General features: G+C 35.0%; 1 protein-coding gene across 11 annotated transcripts in view; it reads right to left on the bottom strand.

Annotated features, from left to right (window-relative positions):
- The window catches only part of ADGRL2 (adhesion G protein-coupled receptor L2), a 180067-nt gene that overhangs the window by 35772 nt on the left and 122897 nt on the right, over positions 1-21398 (bottom strand). For all 11 annotated transcript variants that reach the window (XM_023731447.1, XM_023731449.1, XM_023731423.1 and 8 more), the window contains 5 exons: positions 15469-15578; positions 8565-9365; positions 1773-2066; positions 1122-1225; positions 78-263 (listed from right to left, as the gene is read on the bottom strand). In XM_023731447.1, coding sequence (XP_023587215.1) covers positions 78-263; positions 1122-1225; positions 1773-2066; positions 8565-9365; positions 15469-15578 — 1495 coding nt within the window. The remainder of the gene's footprint in view (positions 1-77; positions 264-1121; positions 1226-1772; positions 2067-8564; positions 9366-15468; positions 15579-21398) is intronic.

Genomic DNA, 21398 nt, shown 5'->3' with positions numbered 1-21398 from the left:
CGGCAGCCAATTGCTACAAGAATCAAGATTTGCCACAGAAACTGCCTAACTGAAACTAACAGAACATTTCTACCTACCTTGTTATAACTCCGTCCAGCTGAATCCTTTTCACTAGGTTTCAGTTCCTGCAGCTGTGCATCAAGAATGTCCACCAACTGCTCCATCAGTCTCACTGAAGAACTCACATCCCCAGCAAACACCGGCCCTTTGGTATGTTTAGCCAGTTCATTGGCAAGACTAGCAGCATTTTCTCCACTTCTGATCTGAAATGACAAATACGTATTTTCTCAGAAGATTTCTTGTTCAGTTTGTGGCTTCTAGTTCTTCTCTTTGAGTACCTTTGTTGTGGTGAAAAAGAACTTTACAAATACATCAAAATCTGTAACTAATTGAGACCAACCACTTTCTCTTCATCTCAAAAGACGAAAGGTTCTCAGATCCTCAACACACAAAAGAAATTCCTGACAGTAAAAAACAAACAAAACAAAACGCAAAAGAGGAAATCTTTTAAAACACTTTTTCAGCCAGTTCTCTCACGTCACTGCATCCATTTTTAAACTTCTATTTAAAAATCTATTTATTCCAGTGACCCAGAAATTTAAATCAGAATTTAATCAGTATAATACAGAGGGTTATCTAGTGTTTGCATTTTAGAAAGGTAGATGAGGGAGGAGAAACTAAACAGTGGTACTGCATTATGCTGTAATATGAAAGGTACTAATGTCTTTTAAAGTCATTTTTACTTATTCTATCATAATCATCTGTGATATAAACATCTGCTTGCATTCTGTGGATTCAGTTGCAAACATAATGATATTTGATTTATTAGGCCAATGAACTATTTGTTTTATGAACATCAAAAGAAACAGAACTAAGTAAGAATGAAATTAAGCAAGCATGTACTCATTAAAAAGCTTAACATAGAAAATAGCATACCCCAAAACATATGTAGGTTTAACTTGCAATAAATAGTTTACAGACAAAACTATGCATAATGTTTTTACTTTTATACTCAACAAAGAGCAATGAAGCTGGTTTTAACATACAAAGCTAAATTATTTATGTTAGAAGTTAAAGCCCTTAATCACCAATGTGTACCATATTAAAAGGTTCCAACCAACCTTCTGAGCCAGCTGATTTACCCAGTGTGAGGTGCAGTTGCTGAGATCGGGGCCCTTAGGGTTCCATGTTCCAGTGGAAACCATGCAGAGATACGAGGCAGTTCCTACAACAGATGTAGAAAACAACAGTGAAATTGAAACCATTTTTCTGCCTGCATTCGGGAAATCAGCTACGATGATCCTGCTCTGCGTGTTAAATTTTGAATAAGCGTTAATGGAAGCAGTTGACAATAACTGACAAAAAGTAGGGTATAATGCAGATTATAAACAGTAAATATAAAGTCACCACAGAAATATCAGACATTTAGAGCAAACAAACAAAAAGCTGTTAATTTTCTTGGGACACATCCAAAGTGAAGCTTGTAATGAGAAAGGCAGCTGTAAGGAAGCTCACCACCGGAGTCCTCAGGCAACAATCTCAGGTTTGACCTCGGTCTTTAAGAGGGAGAGGTAATTCTGTGCCTGATCTTAAATGACTTTTACAGTTTAAAACCTTTACCTTGTCCATAGATGCTATATTACCAAAGTACAAAGATAACAGCAAAGTTAGTCACTGTTAATACCTCTTAAAAAAAAAAAAATCACCTTACTGTAACTCAGAGCCTAATTACTAAAGTTAAAAGTATATGCATGGTATTTTACAGGAAATACCTCTTGTTCCCTTGGGACAGGGTCGTTCAACCATCATTCCCCTTTGTGTCTGAGGCCACCATATCCCCCTCGCTTCTAACGCTTCGCAGAATCTCTCTGGCAGGGGAAAAATATTTGTTACAGGAGGAATTTTGGTTGTAGAAACTGCTGGAGGAGGTTTTGTCCCTTTGCTTCCTTCCTGGGATCCAGCTACAGTTGTGCTCATGGGGCCTTTCTGTGAAGTAGTGCTTGTGGTTGATACTGTGGTTTTGAACAGCTCAGCTGAAGAAGTTATTGTCACAGCTGTGGTAGGCACTATGGAAAAAAGATGAGCATATTAATCTCAGACACAACTCACACTCACATGCAGGTATGTGCATGTGAATATGCATAAGCCAAGCACTCACACACATCCAACTATCCCAAAACGAACAAGAGGAGAATTACTGAAAATATCAGTACGGTGAGGGGAAGAACAAATCTCTATTTATTCCAATTTATTTATATTCTTGGCAAAAACATGGTAGTGTATCATTTATTACAGCAATTGTTTAAGCACAATTTCATCTTATATTGTAACAGGAAACAAAGGACAGTTTTAAAGTTTCATTGTACACCACCACTAAAAAATTCAGGAAAAAAAATCTATCCTCATATAAATTCAATATAAACAATCAAATTCAAAGTGTCAACAAAAGTCTGACCTTTATAATTAGCGCAATAAAAAATTTCTAGCCAGCCACTCTACACCTTGCCAGAAAATAAATACTGTGACATCTTTCCACCCAGCAGCCATTTTTGCTTGAGAGATTTTTTAGCATGCCTGATTAGATCAAAACAGAAGATAAGCTTGGCATTCTTGTGCTGTTTTGGTAAGGAAATATCTCAGGCTTTGGCATCTTTACTTTTGAAAACTTAGGAAAGAAGAAAAAACTAGTTGCCATTAGAGACATACTGCCTCTTATCAAGATAACAGGTTAGACCAAATCATGCCTAATTCTACACCAACCCTACGTATCTTTCTGACTCCTAACAGAGACTATAAAAGGAACTAAAACTACACATGTAAAAGTGGAATTTTTTTTTTTTTTAAATAATGTTGTATTCCAAATTATTTTCCAAACTAAGACCACCAGGTTAAAAATATTACGGACTCTAATGTTTTCTCCATTAATTGTTAATTTGTTGAAACAACAACAAATCTATCAGTACAAATGGAATGCTATTATTTTAAATCAATAATAGGTTTTAAACAGTAGAGCAAGGTGTAAAGATAACTGTTTTTTCAAATAATCTTACAAAACCATTCACTGATTGTATGCTTTGTCCATAAGTGAGAAATAAACTAAAGATCCAAATTAAGTTCAGATTATCACAGATATGTTTAATATTTTAAGCTCTGGCCCATAAATATTTGTTTATATAATTCTGACCCTTTTAACAGATAATACTAAATTTATCAGAAACATACAGTGTACGCTTGTTTCCAGTTTTATAGTAGTGACTTAAACTTCTTATCAGTAAATGTACTATTACATACTTTCAACTCCCTCTTCCCTTCTATCTCCTGAGAAACTTCTTAAGCATGTGTTTTATTTCCAGGGCATAATTTACTGACCATATGAGAGATGCCTATGTACATTAGTCCAACTTCATGCCTAGCCAGCTGCTACAAAAACCTATTCAAACCTGTCTGTCTTTTTCTGGAAAGTGCTTGCCTGACATCTTGTTAAACCTCTGTCATTTTCTTTTGATTACAATGCAGCCAGGCTTTCAGTGCTTTCTCAATTAACATTTGTCAAAAGCATCACAATCTTTTGCAGAAGTGTCAAATAACTGCTGTTGAATCAAGTTTTCAAGGGGAGTAGGGAATCAGCACAAAAAAAGAGAAAAGGGCAAAGCAAATGGTTTAGGGCTGCACCATCTTATGTATCCCTTGACACTTTGCTGATTACTACATATTTAGTCATTGATAATATTTATTAACAAAACTGCAATTAGTGATTTCTTAGCTAAGCATTAGTAAAGATTCGTAACAACTGAGTCAAGGTAGATAATCAAATGATCTCCATTAAATGTATAAAGTTTCATGAAATATTGTACAGCCATATTTCCATGTGTTCTTGATAATATCTTTTCATACTTCTTCACCTTTTGACCATCAAAAGTTTAAAAGGAACCACATTAACACACTCTTCAATGTAAAGCAATGAAACATTGGGATATTATGAAAATAAACATAAAAGTGGCAAAATTAAACCCGTTTGGAACCAATTACAATTTCTTGGATTTTGCAAGATTATAGTTAAACCAGACAAATGAAGTCTCTGAAGAAGAGTAATTTATCTAATGTTGAAGCTAGACATGTAGAGGTATTTTAGAAAAAAATATTTTCCCCCACAGGTGAAGACAAGGCATCTGGTAATGATAATCCAAAAACCAAAAACACCCACTGCCATCGAGTTGATTCTGACTCATAGTGACCCTACAGGACAGAGCAGAACTGCCCCATAGGGTTTCCAAGGCTGTAAATCATTATAGAAGCAGACTGCCATATCTTTCTCCCGCAGAGTTGCTGGTGGGTTCAAACTGCCGACTTTTTGGTTAGCAGCTAAATGTTTTAACCACTCCGCCACCAGGACTCCCTGGTCATGATAATAGCTCACACTTAGTGCTTATGTGCCAGAGGCAATGCTAATCACCATTCATGTATTATCATATTGAATCCTCACTACAACCCATGAAGTTGGCACTATGATTATATTCCTTTTACAGTTGAGGACACTGAGGTACGGAGAAGTTAAGTAATTTGCTCTAGGTCACTTGTCCACACTTTTATTAAATGTTGTGATTTCTTTTGTAGGTTTTCATAAACTTCAGGAAAGTATAGAATCCCCCAAAGCAACTTGCCCTTATTTGGAGCATATTAATTGACGCTGTATTCTGTTTAAGTCTAAAAGGAAAGATATGGGAAGATAACATAAGACATTAGAGCAATAGCCAGTAAAAAGTTTCATAATGAAACTTACGTGGCAAAAGGTTCAAACCACAAGGATATATCCTATGAATAGTATTAGAAGACATGACAACTCATACTATAATAACAGAATTATATCCAAACCCTATTTGACAGAGATCTTTCCTAGAGTTATCAGGATGCCAAATCAAACATCCAGATTAACTGATTTAGTATTCTGCCTACCATTTTTCATTTCTGAGTACAGAGACCTAGAAATGGTGCTAATAAGCATATTTATAGATACCTAGGAAGATTTCAACAAACATACAGAATGGTTAATTTATTACGGTAGTGTTTACTAACAGCTTGCTAATTATTACCATCTTTTTCCTGCATGGAAGGGTCTCAGTACAATACCCATTTATGCTAAGGGTAATTTTCCTTCACCCAGGTCAGAGAACTCACCTATTGTTTACTGAATGAACTCCAGCTAGAGTGAGTCTGTAGCCCAATAAAGCAAAAGTGAGCATTCATTAAATTTATCCTTACTCAATATCTACAAACACTGATCATCTTTTACTGAGTATTCATTATCAGGGGAAAGATGTTTCAGGAAATATGTATTTAATGCTAAACATTTCCTAAACAAATAAACATACTAGCTCTCCTGCTAAAAGTTTTCCCGTGTATTACCTCACAACTAGTCTTAGATATTCAGGCATTGTCAAAACTCAAGTAAAGATACAACATTTTTCCATAATATTTGGAATATCAAATTTGCAAACAGATTAAATAAATCTAAAGCACATCAAATTAAGAACTAGAAAACACTTAAAATAGGACTGAAAAACATTTAGCCCTAAGCGCATTATGTAGAGGAAGAAGGTGAAAGAGGAAAAACAGACCTAGTTTAGGGGAATGGAGGAAATGAACTATGCAGAGATCACAGAAAGCTAAAAATTCAAAGAAAAAAAAGACGTATTTGAAAATCATTATCAGGGCACTGAAATAATATGCTTGTGCTGTTAGCAATGAAAAGGCTTAGATTTATAAATGGGGAAAAGTACTGAAGCTAATACACTGTGAAGCAGTCCACAATGAAAGATAAAAGGAATAGATAATTTTGTAGCACAATTTATGCCTTGCCCACATACATACAGGCAAACCAGTATATAAGACTTTAACTGTGAATTTCAGCCAAAGTAGTCCATCAGTACTTTAAGACTGGCAAAGACCTAAATTCTCTGTACTATCATTTCTTGGATCTTGCCTCTGAAAGGTTGACAGTGGCTTATTGGTTTGAATTAAACTCACAGGCCAGAAGAGTTCTGCAGGACCCCACCTACGTGCATAAAGATCTCAGCACAATCTATAGATAAGAGACAGGAGTTTATAAAAGCATATGAAGATAAATTATAAGGAGGTAGTGAGCAAGAGAATACGGGTAAAACAGCAGCAAGAGAAATTCAGGACAGATAAAACTTTTTATCAGTAAGGGTTAAATTGGGGGTCAATAAGTATTGTCACTTTCTGGGAAGATTTAAGAATGGCTAGCTATTTGTGAGGACAAAACACAGTTGTGGGAACTCACAGTTCCCATACATGTCTTAAGTTCTCATTTTCAAGGCTAACTGCTGTTTCCAAGAAGCATCTAAATTATCAAAGATTTTTTTCATCTGAAATGGATCAAATTATTTACTAGAATATAATAAGCCACATGTGGAGACCATTCACCGAAGACATTTGTCCAGGGCTTTGAATGGCTAGATTGGGTTCAAACCTCTACTGAGAATTTGCATTTCTAACAAGTTCCCAGAAGTTATACTTAAGAATCACCTGGGGATTTTGTTTAAATGTAGACTCTGATTCAGTGTATCTGGGGTGGAAATGCAAATTCTCAACAGGGAGCTTGTTAGAAATGCAAATTATCAGCAGGAGTTTGAACCTGAATGAATGGGTTCTAAGCCCTGTTTGTGATAAGTAGATGGTCAATGATTCTTTGTTGAATTGAAACTTAACTTTAGTCACAATTCTCCAAGTGTTGCCTATTACGGAGCCCTGGCGGCACAGCGGTTAAGAGCTACAGCTGTTAACCAAAAGGTCTGCAGTTCAAATCCACCAGGTGTGCCTTGGAAACCCTATTCGGGCAGTTCTACTCTGTCCTATGGGGTTGCTATGAGTCAGAACTGACTCGACGGCAATGGGTTTGTGTTTTCTTTTTTCCTAATTGAGGGGAAGAGATTTACTGCCACCCAAGACAAATATAACAGCTGTGTCAGAGTAATATAGGTTATAAATAAGGTTAACATAAGGGTCGATGCAATTATCAGATTTTGTCAATGCCTGAACTCTGCCTTCTGACAAACCTATAGGATAAAGGAGAAACTTGTAGGAAAACAACTGAGAAATATGAAACATCTCAAATTGCCAGCTTTGAGAGCAAAAAATATATTTTTAAAATAAATGATTCTAAGATACTATAAATGAAAATGTTATGCCCTAAAAGAAGATTTAATTACTGAAAATTTAACAATGGGATGCTACTGCTATAGTTTTGAACCATATAACTCCAGACATAGATGGCTTAGAGACAGGGACCCTGCACTAAGGCAATATGTCATTATTGTTCTTATTTTATTAACAAAAACCAAAAACTTTTGCATTCTATACAATGACTCAAATTAGAATCACAGTTAGAAAAGTCTGTGACTTCTGCTTTGGACGTCTTGATCTTATGACAATATTTAGACTACGTATAGGTATATATTTGTAGTTATGAGTCATGTTCTGTTAGCTGTATTGCTTTAACCTAATAAGACATTAACCTCTGTTTCAACCTGTTTAGAAGATTGATTTAATTACTTCATAGAACTTTCTGGTCCCTAAATTTTTGAAGTAACTCAATAATTTGAAAATTCCAGTTAACTCAATAAATTCAAATACTAATTCCAATCTGAAAAATACAAACATCAGTCTTCAAAGAGAAAAGACCTATAATTTGTGCAACCACTGCAATAATATATTAATAGGTTATTATTTTATCATGAGTATGAGGTAATCTTATTTTAATAAAACATTCATTTAATTCACCCTCAAACATTGTTTCCCACAGAGTTGAACTCACTTAATAAAGTCAAATATATTTCCAAAGATTTAGCATTGCTTTCTAAAAGTAACAATCCTTTAAAAATATACCAAAAGTGAAGACAAAACAATGCTAAGAGGTCTGTCTTCCATAAATCATTGCTTCAGATCATTTAATGCTTAGTCCTTGTATGACAGTTAAGAGTCACAGAAATACTGACTTACACCTGTCACTGATTCATTAGCAAATAGCAATGTGTAATTTTGCATGATGATATAGAAAGATGTTGGAAGACTCCCTTTCCTACCCAGAAAGCAGCTGCCAAAACTTCAGAACACTTACGCCTGGCATTGAACACCTAGCCTACCAATTCTTCTGGGATTCCTAACACACCACTTCCCTTAACCACTGGCGCCAAGAAGTTAAAAGGTCTGCACATAGATTGTAATCAATTTAGAAGTCAGGTAGGAAAAAAACAAAGCTAACAGGTTTGTAGCTGGTATTATATTTTTAGCAATAAAAAGCTAAACTGATTAATGGTGTCACAATTTTTTGAAGATAATACTTTAATAAAGAATTTTATAAAAAGGAAATGGACCAAAGTAAGGCTAAAATTATAGGCTATGTGATAATATGAATTGCTATAACATTACTCTCTGTGCTTTAATTATGAAAAAGAGATCTCAGTGTATTGAAATAAATAGAAAAAAAACTAACAAGCCTTTTGAACATAATCTCTTCACAAAACTGAAAAAGCAAACATTCTTACCTTGGGCAGGATCAGGTGGACCAAACTCCAGAGAATATCGTAAAATGAAGTTATTGTTCCACACATAGAGTTGATTATCTCTTGGATTGTAATCCACTGCAGCAATATACTGGTACTGGTTGGGGAAGGGAACATCTACATACTCTCCTCGGTTTAATCGGGTGTTGTAGATGTAATCAATTGCGTTCTTGCCGGTTTCACTTTCATTGTCTTGGTAAACTGACCTGACTACATAGAGGACTCCACAGATCATAAAAGCATTTGATGCAGCACGTTTGTCATATACAGTCTCCCACGTTGCTTCAAATCGAAGAGTGTATGGATTCAGTTGGCTAATAACTATCATTCCATTGTTCTGCTCAGTGGCATAAATGACCCATAAGCCATTTTCATCAACTGCCAGGTCGATATCAGTCTTTCCTCCCCATCTATATGGTGAGGTATCATGGTAGTTGGCATAGTTAATTATGGCCTCACCACTCTTAATTCTAGTCCTCAAGTCAAATTTCACAATATTCCTTGTTCTTTCTTTGTTGAAGAAGACAGCACCATCATATACCACAAATCCAGTACCATCTACTCGATTTGGAAGTTTATATGTTGTTGTCTGGCGACTGTTTTGGAAATCTTCTATAGAAGCATACTCTATTAATGTATCGGTACGGTAGGGAGTCCAGGGCATGAAATAAATTTTATCTGCAGCCTGGAGAGGGTCCTTGCACCAAGCACCTGCCTTTTGTTCAGCTTCATATATACACGGCGAGTCCACAATTGCTTTCAAGGTCCCAGGACACACAAAAACTAACAGTCACAGAGAAAAGACAAGAATTAAACCAAGTTAAAAAATTATATAAGAAAACACAAGCTTTAATGATCATAAATCAAAAAGAAAAATTAATTTTATTAGCATTCAATTGTACCAAAATTTCTGCTTAATACAAGTACCACCTTCTCTCTTGAAGTTACATTAACTAATGTACCAGCATACAACAAAGTGGCTGGAGTTTATTTTCATAAATACAAAACTAGGTTTAAGATCATTAATAACTGAGCTGACAATTTAAGTTCTTGCTGAGTGTTTTTATCTTATAATTTGGTATTTTATATTTTAAAATGTTGAACTTGTATATAAAAGTGTACAAAGTATTTCATTTCAGTACCAGATTTCGTATCCTCTGCTAAACCTCCTATAAACCCCCCAAAGCAAAAAATCTCAAATAAAGCAAATAAAATGGAAAACCCAATGCGAAGGCTTATTTAGAACTTTTAAAGAAGTTAGACTGAAAACAAAGGTGCTTCAATTTAAGGAACATAAATATTTGGAAAATGCAATTAGGAGCAGATAAAAGTAAATACAAGGAAAGCAGTGGATGAAACGACCAAGAAACCCTGTAACCAAGGCATGCTATGGAGAGGGTTCTGGAAGCCAGGCAAGATGACACTTAATAATAAGAAAATATCCAAGGGTGTCAGAAAAAGAGATAAAGGGTGAAAAAAGAACAGAGAAAGGAAACCACCCCTCCTCGCAGACTTCAGAATTAATACCCCCCCATCACCAGATTTAGCAGTCAAATAATTTCACTGTAAACAGTCGGCTTCTTTATGAGGTGCATTTATGAGATCCTGCTGATTATTTTAATATCAGAAGTATCGTGAGGGAAGGGGAGGGAGGAGGTTAACATCCCTAAGGCACATAACAGGGAGCTGGGGTTTGACTGTATACGTTATTTACCTTTTTGCTCCACTTCTATTTTAAGCATCGGAAGAAAACATAAAAAAGGTACAAGGAAAAAAGAAAGAAGATTAAAATAAATTGACTATTAGTCTATGACTGAATTCGCAATAGATGCTAAATATAGGAGAGTAAGAGCTGCACTACTTTGGATAAAGAGAAACACACAACAGGAAAACCTAGCAAGAGAAAGATTCTAAAGTTACATAAAAGAACATGGATCAATCATTTTAGTAGATTAAGGAGGCAATACAAATATGTTGGCATGTTGCTTCACTTAATGTACCTGAATAAATAATGAAACTCTTCACTAATGCATAGTATACACACTCTTGCCTTTCCAAAGTCACTCAGCATTCTTATCAAGTTTTACTTCGTATATGTATGCTCCAGACATAGATTCATGCATAGGTGTATCATCTCCATTTATCTTATGTGCAATTATTAAATTCACTAAAATTAGATAACCATAACAATAGGAAAATGAATTTTTAAAAATGACAATTAAATTGTGGAGATGAAGTTAATTTAATAAATACTGATACGGTCACATTTTTCCCAAGATATTCATGTTAGAGGATATATATATATGATTATGCATCTTGATACATGTTTCAACTGTTTTTCTATTATCTTCTATTTCTAGAATAATGCATCTTATACATTTTTTAAAAATGCCTCCTTTTTAGAAATATATAAATCACCCCCAACCCCAATAGGAATTTTGACAGGGTAGGTTAAGGTAATGCCTTTTCTCTCCATTAACAATTTAAAAATTTACTTATTTAGGTTTACATTTATTTTATCTTATAAAATTCTTATTAAATTATATTATATATCTCAAACATTATTACTAAGTCTATAAAAAAAAAGTAAGCATAATACATACAAGGGAAAAGCAAGCACAGTAGGCAAGGAGAAAAAGGAAGAAAGAATTATGGTTAGCATATTATAACATTTTCTACCATCATCAATTTATACAGAAAGCAAGCTAGCATGCAAAGCCAATCATACTGAGCATTCAAAGCAAATACATCGCCTCCACAGACCCCAATAAAAGGTAAATGCTTTCATAAAACAAACCTGATTAGTAGAGTTAAATGACAAAAAAAATCCTCCCTCCAATAAATTTAAAGAAATGGAATATGCAGGAAGGGTGCTATACAGGAATCTTGCCAGTGAATCATTTGCAAATAACTACAAACCATAAAATATTATTTTAGATTGTCTGTAGGCTTTGAAGTATGTTGCCTGAATTTCATAAAATGACCAGATTAATGTCTGTGCATCTTACTCTTCCCTTATTAAAATGCATTAGGGTGTGCTAATAGTACATTTCCGAACTGGTTACTCCAAGACACTATAGTTGCACATTTCATTAGGATGTCTTAGCTTGATTAATTTTTAAAAATTGCAATAACTCAAGATTAAATATTGACCTGAAACACCTTTGGGAGAAACATATCACACAAATATTTTTGCCATAAGAATAGCATATAACCTTTTACATTGAGGCAACACCTCCCCGATCCAACTTGGTCTATTCAACTACTTTCAGGAAACATACTTGTTCCTAAAATGTGTAATTCTGATTATAACCCAGTAAACAGAAGAAATTCAGTGTTATTGACCTGGAGACAATACTTTTTTATAAACCACTAGCCCTAAAATGGTTCTTCAGTGAACAGCAACATTATACCTGCTTAATCAATAACAGAAGGGCGTGGTGGGAAAGTGAGCATAAGAAAAATCATTAGTGGTGTCACTGCTAAGGCTACGTTTATATACAGCTGTGTGTTTTTTAGGAAAGCATGGCTTTACTGAAATAAATCAATTAAATGTAAATGAAGGGGACAATACATTTTAAAATACGTTTAATATTAAATACAGAACTTAAAACTTAAGTTTGATAAAGAATGCATAAAGTAGATTTTATGTTTTCCCTTAATTGAAAATCGCTGGATTTTACTATTTGAAACACTAAGATGACAGTGCAGTTGCTGAGCAAAGTATCAAACAGGGAAGGCTCCACTGTTCTGTGATTTAACTGATAGCAATTATATTCAAGGAAAAGAACACAGATATGAACTATATATAATTTAAAAGTAGAATGAAAGTTGAGAAGCAACACTCACATGTAAAAATAAGTAACCAAAGAAAATCTTTTGATGTTTGATGAATCAAATGAGATATGAATTTTTAAAAGAAAAGTAGAAATCCTCACATAATGATTTTACAAGAATCCAAGGGACAGATATCTGTCAAATCACCTTTGTAAGAACATTTCAAAATTCCATCAACCCGGAAGAATGTAAAAATACAATAAAATTAATGAAATCAGCATTCTCCATCACATGCCCAGTATATATTGCACTTTGTCTTAAAAGACTGTATGAATTAATTCATAACAATACATTTACTTTTCTATAGACCAAACACACATATGTGACCCATCAACATTAGCGTAAGACTACATGGATATGCAAGACAAGAAATTGACCAAAACAAACTAAAGCCTACATACTCTGTTATCTGAAGTGACACACTATTTCATTTTGAATAATCTCACTGGTTTATTCATTAATAATAATTTAATCAGTAATAGCTGTTACTATTTTTCTCATCAAATAAAATTTATAGTTAAATAAGCTATAATTAATGATAATTTGAAATAAAAGAGCACAAAAATCAAAGCCAAATCCTGCCTGCAGGATGCAAAATTCCAATGTGATTAATCTCCTTTATTCTCCCAGATCTTTATGACTCATTAGGATGTCTTTTAAATGCACACACATTCAATTCCTAACACTTTGGTTAATGACAAAGGATGCCCTGTAAAAATACATTTTTGACACAGACATTACCTGGCTAAGTATATAAGTCACATATAATGCAGGTGTCTGTGTATAAATATACAAAGTAAAACAATTAACAGCATTTCTAAAGGTTTCTGTTGAGCAAATTCAATGTAAAAATTTCAGAAACGATGGGAAATTTCTGAAATTGTTTTAAGAGTACAAGGAAACAGTTTGGAACGTATAAGCTCCTGGAGAATTTGCTCTGGGTGGAAACTGGCATCAAACCAACTGGGAAGAGACACATAATAAATGTTATCTGATGATGACAATTTTCATCAACTGAGCAAAGTGTACAAAAAGTATGCAAATGTCACAAAGTACATAATCACTATTAAAACAAAGTGAAAGCTAGAGGCTTAAAATTAAAGTAACTCTATGGGATGGGTATAATGGACAAAAGAATAAAGGAGTGGTAAATGAGGGGAAAAGATAAGGAAATACATGGTCCTTCACAGGATTAGAACAATCCAAAAAGATCATTTGCATTAAATTTTAATATTAATAAAAATCATGTAATTTATAGTGTGCCACTACTGTAAAGTATATAGGAATTATAATTTTTTTTATTCTTTAGCAAGGAGTAGTGGGGGGAAACAAAGCCATAGACTTATTTCTGCCTCGTGCACACATCTAGAAAGGTAACAGAAAATTAATTACTGTTGGTTTTTTTGAAAGGACAAAAAACTAAAAAGAACAAATACTTCTGAGTATAGGTATTTGAAAGTTTAATGCACAATGTACAATACTTCTGGAGAACTGAAAAAGTAAAATTTTCAAAGTTAGATGTTCCAGAAGATATCCACAATTTTCCTTTCTTAAACAGCACAAGAAATAATTTAAGTCAGGAAATAATATTTGCTTAACATTGTTCTTGGTCTATAGACTAGATCACAGGAACTGGCTCCAGAAAGACACAATTCTTGGCAGCTCTGACTGATTCCACTGTTTGGGAATGGATGCTGTATTCCTTCTCTAATTTGAGGACAGCAATCATGCTAAATTCAAGTGAAAGTGACTTTATGGAACAAAATAATTTTGGTTAGCTCAAAACAATGTAACGTTCCTTTAGTGGCACAGGAGACTGATACGTAAGTCACCAACACTACACATAGGAGAAACAATATAAAGATCAGTGCACTCAGTAGGCTTCCCATCCTACAAATGGTATAGAAAAAAACTGAAAACATAAAAGCATCCATTTCACAGGAACACAGGAACACAAAGCAGGGATGGAAAGAAAAGATAATCTGTATTTGGCCCTTAACTGATACCCCACAAAAGCCAATTTATCAAAACTTTGGCAGAGGGGAGAGAGAGGGTGCATGTAAGAATGTACACAGTATGTGTAAGAATGTATTACATATTGGGCATACCATATCTGAATTCAGCCCTTTGGTTTTATAAGTATTGACAGGTGGACATATGAGTCTGTCAGAACTCAGTGGTCTAGTTTTTGAGGTTATGAAAACAGCCTTCAGATCAGTAAAACTACTACATAACCTTTACTTCAAAACCCATAAGTGACATGACTATTTTTTCCACGGTAGAAATAAAGAAAGCAAAAACACTAAAAAACATTGAAGAAAATTAGGCAATATATTCAAACTTTTAAGGTGTTGATGAGTTATTTTTCTATTGAAATCAATATAAACTATAACTTAAAGTATAATTCTGAGATTAGGAGGAAAGCCACACAGAATTAGAGCATTTAGCTGAAGCCTACTTGTAAATTTTTAACTGAATTTTAAATACCCTTTTGTAGGATCTTACTAAAAATGTGATGAAATTAAAAACTGAAATATGTGTTAAGATTTCACCACTACATCTGGTAAAGAAATGTTCCTTAATTGCAACTGAACAAAAAGGAAGGCACCTGCCTTAGTTACTGCAATGGTACCTTTTACAGGCACTAAAGTTACCACAACAGCAGGTAGCCATTCAAGTAGCTCACGATTAAAACTGAAGTCAATTCCTTCTTTAGAAAACTGTGAGCCAAACCAATTTGTCAGCAACTGGTATTGGGCAAAAGTACAGATTTCTATCTGCCCTATTGAATAGCTAATTCAAGTCTGTTTTCTGGAAAAAACACTAGCCTTAAAAGCCAAACACTTAAGAACACAGACAGACACTTGGCCAGTATCACACTATGGCTTCCTTCCACACTTCATGAAGCTAATTGGAGGCCTGAGTCTGTCAGTGCTCTGCATGCATAATGGTTTTGTAGACCAAAAACATATGCTTCTTCCATGTGTGTAGTCCTTCAGCATCAACAAGGAATGCTGGAGAAAGTGAAAAATACAAACTTCATACTTACTATAAGGGACACATTCATATTGGACTTCAAGGTATTTGTATGTTCCAGGGCATGGATCAGGAAATACTTCTGACCCAGTAACTACTATACATTGTGTTCGATTGTTGCACCTGGAGGAAAAAAAAAAAAAAATGAATCAAGCTTGTGTAACACAATATTTTACTGTTTATTTTTATTAAAGAAATAGAAAACAGATTTATATTTTCTTCAAGTAACCAGGACCATAAAACAAAAATTACAATTAGTATTAAAGATTCCACATTATTAGCAGTTTCAAAACCCATATTTTCTTTATGTTGTAATATTTCTGTATCATGAATGACACCAAATTTTAACTCAAAGTAAACATAAAATAGCTAACTAATCTATTATTCTACTATACATTTTAACTTGAATTTTTGATATATTCAACATATACTAGGGTTTTAGGGGGGACAATTTACCAGCTTACCAGGAAACTTGTTGCTGTACTTCAGAATTATAATAATAAAACATGGTATGACCTATATAAAGGACAGAATACACTTCAAGCATTTGGCTCAGTGCCTGGCACATACTGAGTGTCTAAGCATTGTTGTTACTATTGTTATTTCATAGATCAATATGCTTATACTTTGATATGATTATGCATCTGGATTCTTCTAAATATTTTTTCCAGTTGCCACTGAGTTAACTCCAACACATGGCAACTCCATGTGTGTGTCAGAGTAGAATTGTGCTCCACAGTGTTCTCAATGGTTGATTTTTGGAAGTAGGTCACCAGGCCTTTCTTCCAAGGCCCCTCTGGGTGAACCAGAATCTCCACCCTTTCAATTAGTAGCCAAGTATGTTAACCATTTTCAACACCCAGGGACTACTCTTCTAAATTAGTACTCCCAAAAATAACTCTAAAAAGAATAGAACATGATTCCTAGAATGTTCTATTTATTGTTCATTATAGGAAAGTATTCTTTTATTTTTGTATTGTCATAATTCATCAAGATAATTCTAATAAGATAAAATTCCAGGCAAGATCATATTTATTAAAGTTCTATGAATGGGTCCAAATGGTCTTTTTTATATTGCCTCTCTTAATGTTAAGGTTTGTAAAGGCAAGAAATACTTCCTTTATAATTTGATTTGATTACAACCCAATGGAGTGTAATGTTTGTAGAATTTTTATTATGTTTTCTGATAATATATAAATTGAGAAGTCAAAGCAAGCAGAACAAGAACATTACAACAAATTTAACAATTTGAATACCAAGTATTCTAATGCACATAAAACAACTGAACTATAAAGTGGCAATATAAAGACAGAACAAGCAGCTCAGTTTCCAACATAACAGCTCCAAAGAAGTGGGAGGAAAATCATGTTAAACAGGGGTAGGTACATTAAGTCATGCACCTTAGGGTCATTCCAACTGTAATCCCAAAATCAGGTTCATTCTTCTTTCAAGAACAGTAAAACCTGAAAAATTCTACAGGATCAAACATGCAAGTCTTAAAGTTCAAAGTATAATACAATGAAATTCATAGGAAAGTCTTAGATAATAAATAATTATAAACAGTATTACTTACAGAAATACCAAACTAATGATAATTTTTATCATAATCAATTTATACTACACTATGCCATTTCACCATTTGTCTGTCAGTTTGTCATACTGTGGTGGCTTGCGTGTTGCTGTGATACTAGAAGTTATGCCAACGGTATTTCAAATATCAGCAGGGTCATGCATAGTAGACAGGTTTCAGCTGAGCTTCCAGACTAAGAAAGAACAGGAAGGAGGACCTGGCAATCTAATTCTAAAAAAATTGGCCAGTGAAAACCCTATGAATAGCAACAGAACATTGTCTAATACAGTGCCGGAAGATGAGCCCCTCAGGTTGGAAGGCACTCAAAATATGACTAGGGAAGAGCTGCCTCCTCAATGTAGAGTCAACATTAATGACATGGATGGAGTTAAGCGTTAGGGAACTTCATTTGCTGATATAGCATGGCTCAAAATGAAAATAAACAGCTGCAAGCATCCATTAATAATCAGAATGTAGAATGTATGAAGTATATATCTAGGAAAATTATAAGCTGTCAAAAACGAAATGGAATGCTTGAAGATCAATACCCTAATCATTACTGAGCTGAAAAGGACTGATAATGGCCATTCTGAATCAGACAATATGACAATTTGAAGAGGAACGGCATCATGTTCATTATCAAAAAGAACATTTCAAGATCTATCCTGAAGTACAATGCTGTCAGTGACAGGATAACATCCATATGCCTACAAGGAAGACCGGTTAATATGACTATTATTCAAATTTATACAGCAAATGCTAATTTGAAAGATGAAAAAATTGAAGATTTTTACCAACTTTTGCAATCTGAAAATGATCAAACATGCAATCAAGATGCATGCATAATTACTGGTGATTGGAATGCGAAAGTTGGAAGCAATGAAGAAGAATCAGTAGTTGGAAAATATGGCCTTGGTGAAAGAAACACCGGAGATTGCTTGATAGAATTTTGCAAGACCAATGACCTATTCATTTGGAATACCTTTATTTAACAACATAAATAGCAGATATACACGTAGACCTCCCCAGATGGAATAAACAGGAATCAAATTGACTGTATCTGTGGAAAGAGATGATGAAGAAGCTTAATATTATCAGTCAGAACAAGGCCAGGGGTCAACTGCAGAACAGACCATCAATTGCTTGTTTGCAAGTTCAAGTTGAAGCTGAAGAAAATTAGAACAAGTTCACAAGAGCCAAAGTACAACCTTGAGTATATTTCACTTAATTTAAGAAACCATCTCAAGAATAGATCTGACGCATTGAACACTGAAGTCCAGACAAGTTGTGGAAGGACATCATACATGAAGAAAGCAAAAGTCACTGAAATGACAGGAAAGAAAGAAAAGACCAAAATGGATGTCGGAAGAGAACTGAAACTTGTTCTTAAATACAGAGTAGCTAAAATGAATGGAAAAAATGATGAACTAAAAGAGCTGAAGAGACTTCAAAGGGTGGCTTGAGAAGACAAAGTAAAGTATTATAATAAAATGTGTAAAGACTTAGAAAACAAAAAAGCCAACCACGCTTGGCATTTCTCAAGCTGAATGAACTGAAGAAAAAATTCAAGCCTCAAGCTGCAATACTGAAGGATTCGATGGGCAAAGTATTAAATGACGTGGAAAACATCAAAGGAAGGTGAAAGGAACACACAGAGTCACTGTACCGAAAAGAAGTGGTCGACATTAAACCATTTCGGGAGAAAGCATATGATAAAGAACTGGTAGTAAAACAGGAAGAAGTCCAAGGTACACTGAAGGTATTGGCAAAAATAAGGCTCCAGGAATTGACGGAATATCAATTGAGATATTTCAGTAAACAGATGCAATGCCTGTCTATGTCAAGAAATTTGGAAGACAGTTACTTGGCCAACAAACTAGAACAGATACATATTTCTGCCCATTTCAAAGAAAGGTGATCCGACAGAACGTGGAAATTACTGAACAACATCATACGCAAGTAAAATTTTGCTGAAGATAATTCAAAATCAGTTGCAACAGTACATCAACCGGGGAACTGTCACAAATTCAAGCCAGAATCAGAAGAACATGTGGAACCAGGGATATGGATAACATTGAGAAGAATGGGAATTCCAGAACACCTAATTGTACTCGTGTGGTAGCTGTAGGTTGACCAATAGGCAGTTGTCCAAACAGAACAAATGGATACTGCGTGGTTTAAAATCAGGAAAAGTGTGCATCATGGTTGTAGCCTTTCACCATACTTATTCAGTCTGTATGCTGAGCAAATAATCTGAGAAGCTAGACTATATGAAGAAGAACACGGCATCAGGATTGCAGGAAGACGCATTAACAACTTGTAATACGCAGATGACAAAACCTTGCTTGTTGAAAGCGAAGAGGCCTTGAAGCACTTACAGACTGTTTTAGTTATCTTGTGCTGCTGTAACAAAAATACCACAAGTGAATGGCTATAACAAAGAGAAATTTATTCTTTCACAGTTTAGGAGGCTAGACATCTGAATTCAGGGTGCCAGATCCAGGGGAGGGCTTTCTCTCTCTTGTCAGCTCTGGGGGAAGGTCCTTGTCATCAATCTATCCCTGGTGTAGGAGTATCACAGCACAGGGACCCTGGGTCCAATGGATGCACACCATTCCTGGCTCTGCTTTCTTGGTGGTAGGAGGTCCCCCTTTGTCTCTGCTCGCTTCTCTCTTTTACATATCAAAAGAGATTGACACAAGCTACAACCTAACCTTGCAGATTGAGTCCTGCCTCATTAATATAACTGCCTCTAATACTGCCTTATTATCATCATATAGGAAAATCACATCAGATGACAAAATGGTGGACAATCATACAATACTGGGAATCACAGCCTAGCCAAGTTGACATACATTTTGGGGGGACACAATTCAATCCATAACACTGAAGAAGATCAATGACTACAGACTTCAGTATGGATTACACCTCAACGTAAAGAAAACAAAAATTCTCACAACTGGACCAATAAGCAACATCATGATAAATGGAGAAAAGACTGAAGTTGTCAAGGATTTCATTTTACTTGGATCCACAATCAGCGCCCATGGAAGCAGCAGTCAAATTTGCATTGGGCAAATCTGCTGCAAAAGACGTCTTCAAAGTGTTAAAAAAGCAAAGACGTCACTTTGAGGACTAAGGTGCACCTAACCCAAGACATGGTATTTTCGATTGCCTCACATACATGCAAAATCTGGACAATGAATAAGGGAGCCTGAAGAATTGATGCATTTAAATTATGGTGTTGGCAAAGAATACTGAATACACCATGGACTGCCAGAAGAACGAACAAATCTGTCTTGGAAGAAGTACAGCCAGAATGCTCCTTAGAAGCAAGGATGGCAAGACTTCATCTCACGTACTTTGGACATGTTATCAGAAGGGACCAGTTCCTGAAGAAGGACATCATGCTTGGTAAAGTAAAGCGTCAACGAAAAAAGGGGAAGACCCTCAACAAGATGGACTGACTCAGTTGCTGCAAAAATGGGCTCAAACACAGCAACAATCAGGAGGATGGCGCAGGACCAGGCAATATTTCATTCTGTTGTACATAGGGTTGCTGTGAGTCCCACCTAACAACAACGTCATATTTTAAAAAATATATATGATAATTGTCAAGAATATGGATAATGTAAATGGTGAAATGTCACATTCTTATTATTATTCTGTATTTCCCTTAAATTTGTTCAATCACATAAACAGATTTGTGGATGTTTCCCCACTTAGTGTAAATGAATTACTTAACAAAAATTATAGAACCAAATTTATAATCGAAAATTTTAAACAACAGCTGGTTTTTAAGACCTCTGAATAGGTGAATACTTAATGCTTCAACTAATGTAGAAACATAATTCTGATGTTTGGGTTTTTTTTTCCTTGCTTAAATTCTACAGTAACAAGAGGATCCACCACTTTTTAAAGCCTCCTGATCTCCCAGGAATCCTCAACAAATACATTGGTCCCCATCAAAAATAGCACCACCACTAGTTGCTGTTGAGTCAATTCCAACTCATTGTAACCCCTTTTGTGTCTGAGTAGAAACAGCTAGGTGTCCCTGGGTAGACTCAAATCTCCAACTTTTTGGTTAACAGCCCAGTGCCTCAACTGTTTTCATCACCCAGGATTCATTCCTTGTATTTATTCATATCTACAAGAGTTAGCAAGGAGTCCCAGTGGCACAATTGTTAAGCACTTGGCTGTTAACTGAAAGGTCTTCAGTTCAAATCCACCAGCCACTCTGCAGAAGAAAAGACCTGGCAATCTGCTCCCATAAAGAGTTCAGCCCAGGAAACCCTATGGGGAAGTTCTATTCTGTCCTATAAGGTCACTGTGAGTCGGAATCAACTCGATGGCACACAAAAACAACACAAGGA

This window comes from Trichechus manatus, unplaced genomic scaffold (assembly GCF_000243295.1).
Source record: "Trichechus manatus latirostris isolate Lorelei unplaced genomic scaffold, TriManLat1.0 scaffold00003, whole genome shotgun sequence".
In the NCBI taxonomy this organism is placed as follows: domain Eukaryota; kingdom Metazoa; phylum Chordata; class Mammalia; order Sirenia; family Trichechidae; genus Trichechus; species Trichechus manatus.
This window is presented reverse-complemented; position numbering and strand designations above follow the sequence as displayed.